The following is a 19,696-nucleotide window of genomic DNA, read 5'->3' as shown; positions in this document are numbered from 1 at the left end:
ATCTCTACATTTTATGTATTTGTACTTTGTTTTTACTGTTGCACCTTGTTTTTATTGACTACTGTTGCAAACCAAATTGCCCCCTCGGGGACAATAAAGATTTTCTAAAACATGACTAAGATGACGGAAGCTGGGGAGTGAAACAAGAACCCTCAGGTTGCTGGCATGGCATCTACCATGTATTGATTAACGTGGACCCCGACTTAAGCGGGGCGTGTATATTGTAGCGTCCGAAAATAATTAAACTGCAAGGAGTTCTGGGTATTTGTTCTGTTGTGTTTACGTTGTATCACGGTGCGGATGTTCTCCCGGAATGTGTTTGTTATTCTTGTTTGGTGTGGATTCACTGTGTGGCGCATATTTGTAACCGTTAAAGTTGTTTATATGGCCACCCTCAGTGTGACCTGTATGGCTGTTGACCAAGTATGCGTTGCATTCACTTGTCTGTGTGAAAAGCCATAGGTATTGTGTTAATGGGCCGGCATGCAAAGGTAGTGCCTTTACGTTTTTTTGGCGCTCTGTACTTCTCCCTAGGTTAGTCTACCACTCCGTACAGCGGCGTTTTAAAAAGTCATTGAATTTAACTTTTTGAAACCGATAATTTCCGATATTAAATTTTAAAGCATGTATCGACCGATAATATCGGCAGCCCGATATTATCGGATATCTTTACATTTTATGTATTTGTACCTTGTTTTTACTGTCTGTGTGAAAAGCCGTAGGTATTGTGTGATTGGGCCAGCATGCTAAGGCAGTGCCTTTATGGTTTTTTGGCGCTCTGTACTTCTCCCTACATCCGTGTACCACTCCGTACAACAGCGTTTTAAAAATTCATTGAATTTCACTTTTTGAAACCGATACCGATAATTTCCCATATATTACATTATAAAGAATTTATCGGCCGATAATATCGGCAGCCCGATATTATTGGACATCTCTACATTTTATGTATTTGTACTTTGTTTTTACTGTTCTACCTTGTTTTTATTGACTACTGCTGCAAACCAAATTGCCCCTCGGGGACAGTAAAGATTTTATAAACCATGACTAGGATGGCGGAAGCTGGGGAGCGAACCAAGCACTCTCAGGTTGCTGGCATGGCATCTATCATGTATTGATTACATGACCCCGACTTAAACAAATTGAAAAACTTATTCGGATGTTACCATTTAGTGGTCAATTGTACAGAATATGTACTGATCTGTGCAATATACTAATAAAAGATTCAATCAATCAATCCCTATGATTACAAGTTGTAATCATTAGACAGCACTGTTTTAGTCATGACCTGGGCCTGACATTGTTCAGAAAGTCCAAGAATCCACACACTTTTGGACTCATTGATTAGAGTGCTGTGCTGTGGGAAGAATCAAAACGTCACTAGTAAAATCTGTTCTGACCTTGGCGGGCATGTTGGGAGTAGTAGTAGTGCGACCTGAAATATTACTCTTCGAAAACGCCATCTTTCATTCAATGGTAGCCTGCCTGTACATACTGTAGTCGATCCCAGCGTAGACCTCCTGCTGTGCAGCGCAGCGTGACTCACCACTCACGCTCCAAGCAGACAGATGGTCATTATATACAGTACCTTTGCACACCAAAAAAATTGCCCTGGAATCCTTTTCATGAGGCCCAGGAGAGCTATAGTTCACCAGAGGTGCATAACATATGTGGTGTAAAACATCCCCAGACATGGATCTCACAAGGCTTCCCACTGGTACTCTTGCTACCTCTGTTGGCTCTTTAGCAACCTCACCCCCACCTGCCCGGTCCCTCCAGCAGGCCAACTTGCGATCGCGCCAAGAGCGAAAATTAGGAGGCGAAGCTCTCTACCGCGCTGTTGATTTCTTGTATGGACGTGCCATGTACCGGGGTGCATCTTTGAGGCGTTTCCTGCTTGGTCTGCCAAGAGGAAGTGGCAGCTGGCCGACCTTGACAAGAAAGTTCTCTGCATGACACCACACTGACTTGCCAAAACGCCAAATGACGGGGAAATGCTGCAGGCACACCGCCGTTATTTCGATTATTACAATAGGGGTGTTGTTTAGGTCAGAAATTTTACCGAACACTTAAATACTACTGGAAAACGGGATTGGTTGTTACTTTCAATACATCCGAAATGCTTTGATTATTATTGATTAATGATTAAAGGCCTACTGAAACCCACTACTACCAACCACGCAGTCTGATAGTTTATACGTTAATGATGAAATCTTAACTTTGCAACACATGCCAATACTAAATCGCAATTTTAAATTTTGCGCCGAAATATCCTGCTGAAACGTCTCGATATGATGACGTGTGTGCGTGACGTCACGCATTGTAGGGGATATTTTGTTCCAGCATCGTTCCCAGCTATTAAGTCATCTGTTTCATCGCAAAATTCCACAGTATTCTGGAAATCTGTGTTGCTGAATAATTTGCAATTTGTTCAACGAACAATGGAGACATCAAAGAAGAAAGCTGTAGGTGGGAAGCGGTGTGTTGCGGCCGGCTTTAGCAACACAAACACAGCCGGTATTTCATTGTTTACATTCCCGAAAGATGACGGTGAAGCTTTACTATGGAACAGAGCAGTCAAGCGAACACGGTTGGATTGGACCACACACACACAAAGTACAGTGTATTATGCGGCGGTCATTTCGAAAGATCGTGTTTCGAAGAGGGTCCCTTGCTAAGGGCAGAGATGGGCATTGCCACCACCCGTCGACTGGTGCTGAAGAAAGGTGCGGGGCCGATCTTCAGGTTGTACAGGTACAACCATATAATCTCACTAAAACACTAGTAACACAATAAGCAGATAAGGGATTTTCCAGAATTATCCTTGTAATTTTGTCTAATAACATCTGAATCGCTCCCACGGCCCTCTAGTCTTTTTTTTTCTCTAGTCCTTCACTCTCACTTTCCTCATCCATGAATCTTTTATCCTCGCTCAAATTAATGGGGAAATCATTGCTTTCTCGGTCCGAATCACTCTCGCTGCTGGTGGCTATGATTGTAAACAATGTTCAGATGTGAGGAGCTCCACAACCCCTGACGTCACGCACATATCGTCTGCTATTTCCGGTAAAGGCAAGGTGTTTTTATCAGCACCAAAAGTTGCAAACTTTATCGTCGATGTTCTCTACTAAATCCTTTCAGCAAAAATATGGCAATATCGGGAAAATATCATGTATGACATAGAATGGACCTGCTATCCCCGTTTAAATAAGAAAATCTAATGTCAGTAGGCCTTTAAATCACAGGGACAGCAGGGTGGACCAGGGGTTAGTGCGTGTGCCTCACAATACGAAGGTCCTGAGTAGTCCTGGGTTCAATCCCGGGCTCGGGATCTTTCTTTGTGGAGTTTGCATGTCCTCCCCGTGACTGCCTGGGTTCCCTCTGGGTTCTCCAGCTTCCTCCCACCGCCAAAAACATGCACCTGGGGAAAGGTTGATTGGCAACACTAAATTGGCCCTAGTGCCTGAATGTAAGTGTGAATGTTATCCGTCAATCTGTGTTGGCCCTGCGATGGGATAGCGACTTGTCCAGAGTGTACCCCGCCTTCCGTCCGATTGTAGCTGAAATAGGCACCAGCGACCTCCGCGACCCCAAAAGGGACAAGCGGTAGAAAAATGGATGGATGGATGGATGGATTCATTCACATCCCTAAACTGAAACACCGCTTATACTCACATGTAGCTTATTGTTGCACATAAATCACAACTAATTATGCCATCAATATTACTTAAAGATTAAGCATTGTGTATATAGCGTATTTCCTTGAATTGCCGCCGAGCCGCTAATTAATTCAAAACCTCTTCTCCTGCGCTTACCAAAGGCATGCGGTAAAAGTAAGCATGCTTTAATTATTTTAAAACCTCTTCTCACTCCGGCACTTACCAAAGGCATGCAGTAAAAATTTGAGTGTGATGTAAGCTTGGACCTTAAATCATACTGAATAGCCCTTAATCTTCTTCCCTTTATGCGATTTCAAATTACCGGTCTTGAAATCAGCCCTCTCCATTTTGAAAATGACGACAGGAGAAGTGTCACTCGCGACGTCACGAGTTTGACCAGGCGGTAACGCAAAGCATGCGCTAATTGATTTAGGAAGCGAGTTTGACCCGGCAGTAATTCAAGGCAGGCGCATACTATGCTTTGAGTACCTTGAAGGTAGAAAAGCGCTATACAAGTACAACCCATTTATCATTTATTTATATGCCCTGCGGCAATTCAAGGAAATATGGTATACATCTTAAATGCTTGAAGGTCTGCCGACTATCTGTCAATCACACGTAGGAGCTGGAAGTTTCATCATTCTATTTTTCTTTAGCAAATATGCTGACCTAACTTGATGCTACCGTTAAAATGTGGTTGTTATGTCAGGGCTGCAACGATTTATCGAATAATTTGATTAGAAAAAAACAACAACAAAAAACTTTTCATTCACATACTGGTGCTTCAATTAATCGTTTAATGGGTCTAACAACTGATATAAATCCTGAATATGCAGACAAACAGTAGTTGCCGAACATGATAGTGTCTTGATCCCCCATGACAGTTTTGACTTGAGTCACTATTTTTCTGTGATTTCTCTCATTTGCTGTCCTGGTGCTTCAACTTCCTGTTGAATTCTTTGTTTTGCTGCACCTTCGCATCCTGTACTGTTTCCTGCCAACACACCTGTTTCCCATTACTTAATCTAACCTGTTTAGTTTCACCTGTGTTTGTCTTCCGTACTCTTTCATGCTGCGCTAGAACTGTTTCGCACTACCTGTGTTTTCCCGATTCAAACCGACTTATTGCCTGCACATAACCTTCCTTGCTCTGCATCATGGGGTCCAGACCAACAATGCCAACACAATAATGTAATGGGTGATGTGTGTGTGCTGTGTTATTAATATTTCTTATTTGTGCTCAAATCTCAAAAGCGCAAATCAAATGTTAGCGATATATTAGAGAAAAACTGAGAATTTCAGGTTTGTATCCAACTTCCGCCATCCTAGTCACCGCCGTTGTGTCCTTGGGCAAGACTCTTCACCAACCTTGCTCCTGTGTCGAGGTCAGCTCCTGCCGCCATCAGTGTGTGAATGTGTATTTAATGGGTTTCAGGTATTTGTAAAGTATAGCAAAACTAACGAATCATATTCTGTACTATACCGCCTCTAAAAAGTACCGGTCTAGAACCGGAGACCCTGCCCCAAGTGGAGGAGTTCAAGTACCTAGGAGTCTTGTTCACGAATGGGGGAAGAGTGGATCGTGAGCTCGACAGGTAGATCGGTGCGGCGTCTTCAGTAATGCGGCCGTTGAACCGAACCGTTGTGGTGAAGAAGGAGCTGAGCCGGAAGGCAAAGCTCTCAATTTACCGGTCGATCTACGTTCCCATCCTCACCTATGGTCATGAGCTTTGGGTCATGACCGAAAGGATAAGATCACGGGTACAAGCGGCCGAAATTAGTTTCCTCTGCCGGGTGGATGGGCTTTTACTTAGAGATAGGGTGAGAAGCTCTGCCATCAGGGAGGAACTCAAAGTAAAGCCGCTGCTCCTCCACATCGAGGAGCCAGATGAGGTAGCTCGGGCATCTGATCAGGCTGCCACCCGAACGCCTCCCTAGGGAGGTGTTTAGGGCACGTCCAACCGGTAAGAGGCCACGGGGAAGACCCAGGACACGTTGGGAGGACTATGTCTCCCGGCTGACCTGGGAACGCCTCGGGGTCCCCCGGGAAGAGCTGGACGAAGTGGCTGGGGAGAGGGAAGTCTGGGTTTCCCTGCTTAGGCTGCTGCCCCCGGGACCCGACCTCGTATAAGCGGAAGAAGATGGATGGATGAAACTCTAAGAATAGAGGTAATAAATCTATTTTTTAGCCAATTTTTTTCATTTTCAGAGATTATTATGGGATGTAAATGTTAATAGATAAATATTTGAATCACAGTTCCTCTAATCTTGTCGGCGTCTTCATTTATTTACTGTAGTTCTGTTGACAGTCTCTTTGTCATGGTGTGACATTGAAAAGTAGCCATTACTCTTCTTTCAGCTGCCAGCTCTCTCCTGCCGCCGAAGGACAAGAATGACTGACACCCTGTTGGCTATTTTGAATAGATAATTGTGGCCCCGAGATTCAACCGCGGCAAAGCAGGTGAGTCATAAATGCCAGTGCCAGGAGACGCAGGCAAAGGCTGGCACATGTTAAGGCTATTGTCCGGAAGCTGCCATTTAGAAATGTCACCCCATCTCCAGTCTGTGTCTCTCTTTTTCTCTTTCGGCTTTGCAACTTTACGAGTTATTAAGGCGGCGAGACTCACAATGAGTCGCGGGGGAGACGTTTAGCAGCGAGTGGCTCAATTATACAAAAGATAATTGAAGCGATTGAGCATAAGAGTAACCGGAGCAGAACGAGATCTCTCCGGGTTCTGGTGCACAATAAAGTAAGAAAAAGCCTTGATCCAGATCAGGGGTGCAATCAGGGCAAATAGTGTTTGGAAATAATTGGGCCACAGCTAAAAGTTTGACACACTGTCGCCTTTTGACACATTATATGTGTGTGGCCTTTAGCGTGTAGGTCACTGGACAAACAAAAACCTGTATTTATTTGGTCTCCTGAGGAAAATATGACAACTCAAAGAGTCAATGGGCCATAAAGTCTTTTTCTTATCTTTTTCATGAATACAGGTTTTCCTGAGTGTGTCATTTTCCTTTTCGTAGCCTTAATTATCTTAAAAATATAGCACCAAAACTATTAAAGGGGATCTCGTTACTCTTTAAACATGACTTAGAGCAGTGGTTCTCAACCTTTTTTCAGTGATGTACCCCATGTGAACTTTTTTTTAATTCAAGTACCCCCTAATCAGAGCAAAACATTTTGGGTGGAAAAATAGAGATAAAGAAATAAAATACAGCACTTATGTCATCAGTTTCTGATTTATTAAATTGTATAACAGTGCAAAATATTGTTCATTTGTAGTGGTCTTTTTTTAACTATTTGGAAAAAAAGAAAAACTTGCTGAAAAACAAACAAGTGATTCAATTATAAATAAAGATTTCTACACATAGAAGCAACCATCAACTTAAAGTGCCCTCTTTGGGGATTGTAATAGAGATCCATCTGGATTCATGAACTTAATTTTGAACATTTCTTCACAAAAAATACATCTTTAACATCAATATTTATGAACATGTCCACAAAAAAATCAGCAATTTTTGCCTCTTATCACAGTTTATGAACTTACATTCATATTTTGTTGAAGTATTATTCAATAAATATATTTATAAAGGATTTTTGAATTGTTGCTAATTTTAGAATATTAAAAAAAAATCTCACGTACCCCTTGGCATACCTTCAAGTACCCCCATTTGAGAACCACTGCCCTAGTGAGTGAATGTGAGTGTGAATGTTGTCTGTCTATCTATGTTGGCCCTGTGATGAGGTGGCAACTTGTCCAGAGTGTACGACGCCTTCCACCAGAATGCAGATGAGATCGGCTCAAGCACCACCCGCGACCCCGAAAGGGACAAGCGGTAGGAAATGGATGGATGGATGGCTATATAATCGGGTTAATATTTAGGAATAGTTAGATAAATACGGCCCTGCGATGAGGTGGCGACTTGTCCAGGGTGTACCCCGCCTTCCGCCCGATTGTAGCTGAGATAGGCACCAGCGCCCCCCGCCACCCCAAAGAGAATAAACGGTAGAAAATGGATGGATGGATAAATAAATAGGCTGATATTGAGTATCACTCACAGGTTTGCCTTCAGGTCCAGGCTCACCAGGCTTTCCCCTGCGGCCCTAAGGAAGACACAAAGAAGAAGAGATTGAGATAAGAGAGTGGATATGCAACAACAGGTGTTCCTCTGCACACACGCTGCCAGCAAATAAGGCTTGACAGCAACTCCTGTCGCACTCTCTAATTTGCTTTTAATTAACAACAAGAAAACAGCCTAATTGCTGCACCCCGTGTGGCCCACAACTCTTTGTTCCCTCTGCTGCACCGTCTCCTCTTCCAGCTGTGCGAGTCCCCCCGGTGCATCAATCAGAGCAGGGAGCGCAAACGCGGCAGCGGGCAGAGGGGCGAGCCGGCGAGCTGGCCGCCATTGGCCCAGCAAGGTCAGGGGGAAGCGATCATTTCACAAAAAGGCTGGAGTCCTTGAAAGTGTGCAGGACTTCAAACGCTGACATCTTAATGAGGTGTAATGCTACTAAAGTTGGTATGATTTACACCAGGGGAGGGTTTATGTCCTTGTGATAAAAGAGGACTCTGACTATGCAAGATGTGAAATTAACATGGCTTTCACACACATACACTGGATGAATGGAACTTTAGAAGTCATTAGGAGACACTCATACTTTGGCCAGGATCAATTCTCTGTGCAACAATGCAATCAACAGAAATAATATGCTGTGTATATATTACAGCTAAATTACCATATTGAACTCAATGCAGTAAGTCGGACTCCGCCAAGGCTGCCCTTTGTCACCGATTCTGTTCATAACTTTTATGGACGGAATATCTTGGCGCAGTCAAGGCGTTGAGGGGTTCCAGTTTGGTGGCCGCGGGATTACATCTGTGTTTTTTGCAGATGATGTGGCCCTGATGGCTTCATCTGGCCGGGACCTTCAGCTCTCACTGGATCGGTTCGCAGCCGAGTGTGAAGCGACCGGAATGAGAATCAGCACCTCCAAATCCGAATCCATGGTTCTCGCCCGGGAAAGGGTGGAGTGTCATCTCCAGGTTGGGGAGGAGACCCTGCCCCAAGTGGAGGAGTTCAAGTACCTAGGAGTCTTGTTCACAAGTGGGGGAAGAGTGGATCGTGAGATCGACAGGCGGATCGGTGCGGCGTCTTCAGTAATGCGGACGTTGTACCGATCCGTTGTGGTGAAGAAGGAGCTGAACCGGAAGGCAAAGCCCTCAATTTACCGGTCAATCTACGTTCCCATCCTCACCTATGGTCATGAGCTTTGGGTCATGACCGAAAGGATAAGATCACGGGTACAAGCGGCCAAAATGAGTTCCCACCGCCGTGTGGCCGGGCTCTCCCTTAGAGATAGGGTGAGAAGCTCTGCCATCCGGGAGGAACTCAAAGTAAAGCCGCTGCTCCTCCACATCGAGAGGAGCCAGATGAGGTGATTCGGGCATCTGGTCAGGATGGCACCTGAACGCCTCCCGAGGGAGGTGTTTAGGGCAGGCCCAACCAGTAGGAGGCTACGGGGAAGACCCAGGACACGTTGGGAAGACTATGTCTCCCGGCTGGCCTGGGAACGCCTCGGGATCCCCCGGGAAGAGCTAGACGAAGTGGCTGAAGAGAGGGAAGTCTGGGCTTCCCTGCTTAGGCTGCTACCCCGGGCGACCCGACCTCGGATAAGTGAAAGAAGATGGATGGATGGATGGATGGATGGATGGATGGATGGATGGATGGATGGATGGATGGAACTGAATGCATCTAAATAAATGGAGATCAATTTGTGTCTTTGATAACAAAGCTTTTTTATTTTTTTACACTGATATAGTGTTGTCCCGATACCAATATTTTGGTAACGGTATCAACATTATTTTGATACTTTTCGGTACTTTTCTAAATAAAGGGGACCACAAAAAATTGCATTATTGGCTTCATTTTACCAACAAGTTTTAGGGTACATTAAACATATATTTCTTATTTTAAGTTTGTCCTTGAATAAAAGAGAGAACAAACAAGACAACATGTCTTTTGTAGTAAGTAAGCAAACAAAGGCACCTAATTTAGCTGCTGACATGCGTAAATGACATGTCATCAGCATGCCACTGTGAATTGTTCCTGTTTGCGGATGACTCGGCCCTCCTGGTATCCTGCAAGGACAAGTCACAGGTGGAACAAATCCTCAGTGCTGAACTCCTTAATATCCTACTCAGTGGCCTAGTGGTTAGAGTGTCCGCCCTGAGATCGGTAGGTTGGGAGTTCAAATTCCCGGCCGAGTCATACCAAAGACTATAAAAATGGGACCCATTACCTCCCTGCTTGGCACTCAGCATCAAGGGTTGGAATTCAATCAATCAATCAATCAATGTTCATTTCTATAGCCCTAAATCACTAGTGTCTCAAAGGGCTGCACAAACCACAACACAAAACACTACGACATCCACGGAATTGGGGGTTAAATCACCATAAATGATTCCCGGGCGCGGCACCGCTCCTGCCCACTGCTCCCCTTACCTCCCAGTGGGTGATCAAGGGTGATGGGTCAAATGCAGAGAATAATATCGCCAAACCAAGAGTGTATGTGGCAGCGTAGAGGGTAGAGAGGCCGTGCCAGAACCCTGAGGGTTCCAAATCGCTGACGTTGTGTCCTTGAGCAGGACACTTCACCCTTGCCCCCGGTGCCGCTCACACTGGTGAATGAATGATGAATGAATGATTGGTGGTGGGCGGAGCCACGCTTCCGTCTGTCTACCCCAGGGCAGCTGTGGCTACAGATGTAGCTTACCACCACCAGGTGTGAATGAACGATGGGTTCCAACTTCTCTGTGAGCACTTTGAGTATCTAACAATAGAAAAGCGTGATATAAATCTAATCCATTATTATTATTATGAATCATTGGTACTTTAACTTCAATAAGTGGTATGGATTCTGAGGGGAACAATGGGAGGAAGTTTGTTTTTGGCCCTTCTTCGTAATCTATTTGCATTGCCGTTCATCCTCTTTGGTTGCACTGTGTGGGTTACAGCAAATTAAAGGAATATAAACAAGAGAAGGGAATGTGCAGCACAGTAAATATTAAGCTCAAGAACAATATTTGCATGTTTTTTCTCTCCATTTATTCATATGCATTGATATACCAACAGGCCTTGGCCTACCCCCACACCTTTTGATCTATCCATCCATCCATTTTCTACTGCTTGTCCCTTTTTGGAGTTGCGGGGGGTGCTGGAGCCTATCTCAGCTGCATTTGGGCGGAAAGCGGCATATACCCCGGACAAGTCGCCACATCATCACAGGGCCAACACAGATAGACAGACAACATTCACACTCACATTCACACACTAGGGCCAATTTAGTGTTGCCAATCAACCTATCCCCAGGTGCATGTCTTCGGAGGTGGGAGGAAGCCGGAGTACCCGGAGCGAACCCACGCAGTCATGGGGAGAACATGCAAACTCATCTCTCATAAAAGGGATTCATGTGTAACAACAAAAAGTATTCAGAAGAAAAACTTTCTTCACCTGTGTAGGCATGGTAGCAGCTACCTATTCAGAATCTTCCCGTGTCGGATAATTAAAAATACATGCGTTTCCTTACAAACAAAAGGAGTCTTTGAGGAAAGAGCATAAAATATGTTATTTTTCCTCCATTCCCTGCCAATGAATATTCTAAAGCAGAATAGACGCTCCTATTGCCAAAAGATCCAACCCGTTGTGACCCCCGCCGCCTGCCCTTCCTACCCTGAACCCCACGACGTAAGCAGATTACAGAGATAAGTAATTTAGCTGATGAATATTTTATATGTTATTATTTCAAGCTGGGCATGAATTATGCAGCTGTTGGAAGCCTTTCTACATATTTTGCCTGAACATCGCTTTTAACTGCAAAGTGGATGGCTGTGTGGTTTGCATATTATAATTAAGATAAATAGCGGTGGCCCGGTCACAGGACCCAGCAAATAAACTCACAGCAAAATAACGGTGATTTGGGGGTAACTCGCACTTAAATAAACATTAGCCTGAAGCTAGCATTCAGTTTGTAAATGTCGGGAGGTCTCATTATCACTGAGACTTTAGTTCAAAGATTTTAAGGGGTCATATTAAGCAAAATCCACTTTTGCTTTTGTGTAGTTGTGGTGGTGGAGTATCTGAATCAATTTCAACTCGTTGAATCGTATCAGCAACCGCAAATATCACATCGAATCATTGTTAAAACGAATCGTTACACACCTAAAGACTAGATAATAATAATAATGGATTAGATTTATATCGCGCTTTTCTATTGTTAGATACTCAAAGTGCTCACAGAGAAATGGGAACCCATCATTCATTCACACCTGGTGGTGGTAAGCTACATCTGTAGCCACAGCTGCCCTGGGGTAGACTGACAGAAGCGTGGCTGCCAGTTTGCGCCTACGGCTCCTCCGACCCCCGGGTTTGGTGCTCGCGGGGTGTAAAACATAGTCAGGAATTGTCATGGATACAAAGGATTCTGGGTATTTGTTGTGTTGCGTTTATGTTGTGTTACTGTGAGGATATTCTCCCGAAATGTGTTTGTCATTCTTCTTTTGTGTGGGTTCACAATGTGGCGCATATTATTAGGAGTGTTAAAGTTGTTTATATCACAACCGTCAGTGTACTCTGTGTCACCCAGTATGCCTTCCTGTCGTGTGCGTGCATCTCCGGAAGCCTCTCACCACATGTGGCTGGACTGCCAAGCAGTTTGTACATGTTGTAGGAGTTTAAGGCAATGGGTTTATAGCATCCCCTTATTCTTGTTATCTGGGTGATCACCAGCAGATATTGGCAGGAATAGTTGCGGCTCCCATTGTCTTCCTCATTTTGTGAAACGGGTCGAAATAACTCTTTGAGTGGTAAAGGTTGCCGACCCCTGCACTACGCCATGCCGCCCCTACATAGATACACTATATTGCGAAAAGTATTTGGTCACCCATCAAAATGATCAAAATTAGGTGTCCTAATCACTTGGCCCGGCCACATGTGTATAAAATCTAGCACTTAGGCCCGGAGACTGTTCCTACAAGCATTGGTGAAAGAATGGGCCGCTCTCAGGTGCTCAGTGATTTCCAGCGTGGAACTGTCATAGGATGCCACCTCTCCCGTCCAAAGGAAAAACCCAGTAACTCAATTTTGGTCAAAACTGAGCTGATAATAATTTTGGAGTTCCTAGGTGATATGCTTTACATTAGTGTATGCGATATTGTAATTTGTTCCGTAAGTAAGCTGTTACGCGCATGGCAGGACCTAGCAACTACCACATAACCGCGTAGATACAACAGAAAAAACCTAGTATCTCAAGGGACCAATCGGAGCTTCTTTGTCAGTCGCCTTATTGTCTTTAATGAGACATTTGCACGAATGGGGGCCGACGGTCAACCTGATTATGTGATATTATGGCACGAGGGGATATTTGGAAGATTGGCCCAGGACGTTGCAAGCACCTTCATTAAATATATTGTTCTTGATTCTTCCCCTTGCATACTCTTTTGGGCAGATAACTGTGGAGGGCAAAATAAAAACTGGACGCTGTACAACGGCTCTTGCCCAATGTGCAAATGCAGAATGGGGCCCACTCGAGATTGTAATAAAATATCTGGAGAAAGGGCACACGTTCATGAGAGCAGATTCAATCCATGGCTCAATTGGCAAGAAAATGAAAGCTGAAGAAAACATCTATACGTTTGATGACTTTGTAGATCTTTGTAAGACAGCATCAAGATAGATTGGTTTTCCTTTGTTTTCTCAAAATCAGCTAGAAGGGAGTTACTAGGTTTTGCCTTTGGACGGGAGACCTGTGCAACAAATCCTAAATATTCCAAAGAAGGGCTGGGCAATATGTCGATATAAACGATATATCGCAGGTTTGTCTCTGTACAATCTAGGAAATGACTATATCGTAATATTCTATTATATGTTCTCACACAGTTGCTTTTGGCTGAGGGCATTAAAATACAGGCGTTTCTCACTCCTCCTCGTCTCTCCTTCTCACAGAGACGGAAAACAAGCCCGCCTTCTTACATACGTCACATACTGTCGCATGTCTAGCGTTATACACTCTCGCCGACCAGAGAGGTAGCAGCATAACTAACATTAGCTGAAGGCATTAAAATACAGGCGTTTCTCACTCCTCCTCGTCTGTCCTTCTACCGAAGACGGAAAACAAGCCCGCCTTCTTACATACGTCACATACTGTCGCGTGTCTAACGTCATAAGCTCTCGCCGACCAGAGAGGTAGCAGCATAGCTAACGTTAGCTGAGGGCATTAAAATACAGGCGTTTCTCACTCCTCCTCGTCTCTCCTTCTCACAGAGAAGGAAAACAAGCCCGCCTTCTTACATACGTCATACACTCTCGCCGACCAGAGATGTAGCAGCATAGCTAACATTAGCTGAGGGCATTAAAATACAGGCGTTTCTCACTCCTCCTCGTCTCTCCTTCTCACAGAGACGGAAAACAAGCCCGCCTTCTTACATACGTCACATACTGTCGCATGTCTAGCGTTATACACTCTCGCCGACCATAGAGGTAGCAGCATAACTAACATTAGCTGAAGGCATTAAAATACAGGCGTTTCTCACTCCTCCTCGTCTGTCCTTCTACCGAAGACGGAAAACAAGCCCGCCTTCTTACATACGTCACATACTGTCGCGTGTCTAACGTCATAAGCTCTCGCCGACCAGAGAGGTAGCAGCATAGCTAACGTTAGCTGAGGGCATTAAAATACAGGCGTTTCTCACTCCTCCTCGTCTCTCCTTCTCACAGAGACGGGAAACAAGCCCACCTTCTTACATACGTCACATACTGTCGCGTGTCTAGCGTCATAAGCTCTCGCCGACCAGAGAGGTAGCAGCATAGCTAACGTTAGCTGAGGGCATTAAAATACAGGCGTTTCTCACTCCTCCTCGTCTCTCCTTCTCACAGAGAAGGAAAACAAGCCCGCCTTCTTACATACGTCATACACTCTCGCCGACCAGAGATGTAGCAGCATAGCTAACATTAGCTGAGGGCATTAAAATACAGGCGTTTCTCACTCCTCCTCGTCTCTCCTTCTCACAAAGACGGAAAACAAGCCCGCCTTTTTACGTACGTCACATACTATAATAATATTTTACATCAATCAAACTAGGGATCCAGATATCTGGTCAGGACACTCACTCTTTTGCCTTCACCTTCATTGTCCATTCGTTTTTAGTGACTTTATATACTCTGGACCTAGACATTGAGTCCACGACATCCATGGCGGACAATAACTGATACAGTCTGCTTTGCCAGTCCGAAAGCATTCAATGTTTTCCGTAGTCTTCCTTCATCAGCCAGATAATACAAAGCACAACTACCTTTTTAATCACATCCACGGGAGCCCACATTCTAAATGTCTCTCCTTCAACAAATAGACAAAGTTTTTCGGTAAGTGGAATCAAAGCTGACCTGGACGTTCGAAAGTTCTCTTGCCGTCTGAGAAGTATTGTATCCCAAACAGCTGCAATCGCTTTCTCTTACGGTATTCATGTGTAATTACAACAAGCGTCTGTTCAGCCTAGAGGAGAAACACGGGTATGTCTGGATGACTCGCCCCCATATTTACAGTGGTTAGCTCCAAGTTATAAAACCATTTTATTTTGAAGCTGGCTGTGGCGCGTTTTTTCTGACGTCACTTCCTGTGTGGGACGCGGTCTTTCTGGTGTCACTTCCTCTCTGAACAATACAGCTAATCACACACATAGCCTCACACACAGACCTTGCATCTAGGCACACTCCATTTCCCCCTGTGTAATTTATAGTATTATTGTTGATTACCCCCTTGTGTCTGTGCCATCAACTCTCTCCAACCATAGCATCCGGGTTATGAAAAACCGCTTGTTATGAAGCTGGCGTGACGCGTTCTTTCTGACGTCACTTCCTCTCTGAACTCAGTTTGTAAACAATCGATGAATCTGGAGATTCAAGAAAAACACGGCGGACTTCATTTAATAATTTAGCAAGGGGACCTTAAACGATGGTTTAGTGTGGCTGACACGGTTCTTAGGCTCAATAATTATTTCTTTAAGGAGTTATCTGGCTGTGGCGCGTTCTTTCTGACGTACGTCACTTCCTGCGTGGGGCACGGTCTTTCTGGTGTCACTTCCTCTCTGAACACTACAGCTAATCACAAACATAGCCTCACACACAGACCTTGGATCCAGACACACTCCATTTCCCCCAGTGTAATTTATAGTATTATCGTTGATTATTATGTATATTATATTATATATAATACCATTCATAGAGCTAGACCGCCCCCTTGTGTCTGTGCCATCAACTCTCTCCAACCATAGCATCCGGGTTATGAAAAACCGCCTGTTATGAAGCTGGGGTGACGCGTTCTTTCTGACGTCACTTCCTCTCTGAACTCAGTTTGTAAACAATTGATGAGTCTGGAGATTTAAGAAAAACACGGCGGACTTCATTTAAAAATTTAGCAAGGGGACCTTAAACGATGGTTTAGTGTGGCTGACACGGTTCTTAGGCTCAATAATTATTTCTTTAAGGAGTTATCTGGCTGTGGCGCGTTCTTTCTGACGTCACTTCCTGTGTGGGGCACGGTCTTTCTGGTGTCACTTCCTCTCTGAACACTACAGCTAATCACAAACATAGCCTCACACACAGACCTTGGATCCAGACACACTCCATTTCCCCCTGTGTAATTTATAGTATTATCGTTGATTATTATGTTTATTATATTATATATAATACCATTCATAGAGCTAGACTGCCCCCTTGTGTCTGTGCCATCAACTCTCTCCAACCATAACATCCGCGTTATGAAAAAACGCTTGTTATGAAGCTGGCGTGATGCGTTCTTTCTGACGTCACTTCCTCTCCAAACTCAGTTTGTAAACAACCGATGAGTCTGGAGATTCAAGAAAAACACGGCGGACTTCATTTAAAAATTTAGTAAGGGGACCTTAAACGATGGTTTAGTTTGGCTGACACGGTTCTTAGGCTCAATAATTATTTCTTTAAGGAGTTATCTGGCTGTGGCACGTTCTTTCTGACGTCCCTTCCTGTGTGGGGCACAGTCTTTCTGGTGTCACTTCCTCTCAGAACACTACAGCTAATCACACACATAGCCTCACACACAGACCTTGGATCTAGGCACACTCCATTTCCCCCTGTGTAATTTATAGTATTATCGTTGATTATTATGTATATTATATTATATTATATATAATACCATTCATAGAGCTAGACCGCCCCCTTGTGTCTGTGCCATCAACTTTCTCCAACCATAACATCCGCGTTATGAAAAAACGCTTGTTATGAAGCTGGCGTGACGCGTTCTTTCTGACGTCACTTCCTCTCTGAACTCAGTTTGTAAACAATCGATGAGTCTGGAGATTCAAGAAAAACACGGCGGACTTCATTTAAAAATTTAGCAAGGGGACCTTAAACGATGGTTTAGTGTGGCTGACACGGTTCTTAGGCTCAATAATTATTTCTTTAAGGAGTTATCTGGCTGTGGCGCGTTCTTTCTGACGTCACTTCCTGTGTGGGGCACGGTCTTTCTGGTGTCACTTCCTCTCTGAACACTACAGCTAATCACACACATAGCCTCACACACAGACCTTGGATCTAGGCACACTCCATTTCCCCCTGTGTAATTTATAGTATTATTGTTGATTACCCCCTTGTGTCTGTGCCATCAACTCTCTCCAACCATAGCATCCGGGTTATGAAAAACCGCTTGTTATGAAGCTGGCGTGACGCGTTCTTTCTGACGTCACTTCCTCTCTGAACTCAGTTTGTAAACAATCGATGAGTCTGGAGATTCAAGAAAAACACGGCGGACTTTATTTAAAAATTTAGCAAGGGGACCTTAAACGATGGTTTAGTGTGGCTGACACGGTTCTTAGGCTCAATAATTATTTCTTTAAGGAGTTATCTGGCTGTGGCGCGTTCTTTCTGACGTACGTCACTTCCTGCGTGGGGCACGGTCTTTCTGGTGTCACTTCCTCTCTGAACACTACAGCTAATCACAAACATAGCCTCACACACAGACCTTGGATCCAGACACACTCCATTTCCCCCTGTGTAATTTATAGTATTATCGTTGATTATTATGTATATTATATCATATATAATACCATTCATAGAGCTAGACCGCCCCCTTGTGTCTGTGCCATCAACTCTCTCCAACCATAACATACGCGTTATGAAAAAATGCTTGTTATGAAGCTGGCGTGACGCGTTCTTTCTGACGTCACTTCCTCTCCAAACTCAGTTTGTAAACAATCGATGAGTCTGGAGATTCAAGAAAAACACGGCGGACTTCATTTAAAAATTTAGCAAGGGGACCTTAAACGATGGTTTAGTGTGGCTGACACGGTTCTTAGGCTCAATAATTATTTCTTTAAGGAGTTATCTGGCTGTGGCGCGTTCTTTCTGACGTCACTTCCTGTTTGGGGCACGGTCTTTCTGGTGTCACTTCCTCTCTGAACACTACAGCTAATCACACACATAGCCTCACACACAGACCATGGATCTAGGCACACTCCATTTCCCCCTGTGTAAATTATAGTATTATTGTTGATTATTATATATATATTGTAATATATATAATACAATTCATAGAGCTATACCGCCCCCTTGTGTCTGTGCCATCAACTCTCTCCAACCATAACATCCGAGTTATGAAAAACTGCTTGTTATGAAGCTGACGTGACGCGTTCTTTCTGACGTCACTTTCTTTCGCGTGGAGCGGTCTTTCTGGTGTCACTTCCTCTCCGAACTCAGTTTGTAAACAATCGATGAGTCTATACAAAGCTAAGAGCCGGAGATTCAAGAACAACACGGCAGACTTAATTTTAAAATTTAGTAAGGGGACTTTAAACGATGGTTTAGTGTGGCTGACACGGTTCTTAGGCTAGATAATTATTTGTTTAAGGAGTTATCTAAAGGGGCGAGGCTTGCATCTAAAAAGACAGCCTAAAAAAGGACTGGTCTATAAAGCAAAATGTATGTAACATTTTGACTAAAACACCATCGTTATAGGTTATGTAGTCCATAAATGTAGATTAGAATTGGAAAACTGCACTTTTTGGGGGAATTTAGACTGATGTGAGCCAAGACCACACTTTCCTTTTTCTGTGCGTTCTCCAGAGTGAAACTCTGCAAGCATGAGGGGTCTAACAATGCAGGTAATGGGGATCAATCCAAGTTTCCAAGTTGCCAACAATAATCATATACTATGTCCAAGTTGACCTTTTTCTGCTCCAAAATTCACAATATATTTATACTCTCCGTCGCAATCTAGTGCAAACAAAAGCTTTAATCACTGTCTGCACCTAACCTTTTTCTGCAATCACCTGCTATTTTCAAAGGTTGAATTTAAATGTGGATTAACATAAGTTAACATCGGTCCATCTGATGTAAAATAGCCGAGATTGCTGGGGTCACAGGTCATGGCGCTTAGCCGTTTTGGTCTGGCATTTCACTTCTTTGGGAAGTTTACTTTGACTGTTGTGCTTTCCCTTGTCTGATTATTATTAGTCAGTCCAACCTCGTATGTCTTATCTTTAGGATTCGTTTGAGTGTAGTGAGTTCCCTTGTTGATTTTTACTCCAAAGTATTTGTTCAGAATGGTGTTAGTAGTGCAGTTGCTTCACCCTGCCTATATTTTTCCACACTTTATTTCTTGTTATTAGTCAGCTCATCCCTTAGTCAAGGGGTAGGGAACCTATGGCTCGCGAGCCAGATGTGGCACTTTTGATGACTGCATCTGGCTCTCGGATAAATCTTAGCTGACATTGCTTAACACGATAAGTAATGAATAATTCCACTTGTAATCGCAGTGTTAAAAATAAAGTTCAGAATATAAAACATTCTCATGCTTTTTTATGTTCAAGAAGTTGCCTTAAGGGTAAGAAATCATTTATTTATTATTGGTTAGTGTGGGGCCTGCCCTCCTGGGGTTTCTTTGGACCACCAAGCACTGACATGAGAGCCTGTTTCAGGGTTACAATATTATTTTATGTTTCAAA

General features: G+C 43.9%; 1 protein-coding gene across 4 annotated transcripts in view; it reads right to left on the bottom strand.

Moving 5' to 3' along the window:
• LOC133559058 (collagen alpha-1(XIX) chain-like) overlaps nucleotides 1-19,696 on the bottom strand; it is a 325,779-nt gene that overhangs the window by 131,372 nt on the left and 174,711 nt on the right. For all 4 annotated transcript variants that reach the window (XM_061910394.1, XM_061910395.1, XM_061910396.1 and 1 more), the window contains one exon: nucleotides 7,723-7,767. In XM_061910394.1, coding sequence (XP_061766378.1) covers nucleotides 7,723-7,767 — 45 coding nt within the window. The remainder of the gene's footprint in view (nucleotides 1-7,722; nucleotides 7,768-19,696) is intronic.

This window comes from Nerophis ophidion, linkage group LG09 (genome assembly GCF_033978795.1).
Source record: "Nerophis ophidion isolate RoL-2023_Sa linkage group LG09, RoL_Noph_v1.0, whole genome shotgun sequence".
In the NCBI taxonomy this organism is placed as follows: Eukaryota; Metazoa; Chordata; class Actinopteri; order Syngnathiformes; family Syngnathidae; genus Nerophis; species Nerophis ophidion.
This window is presented reverse-complemented; position numbering and strand designations above follow the sequence as displayed.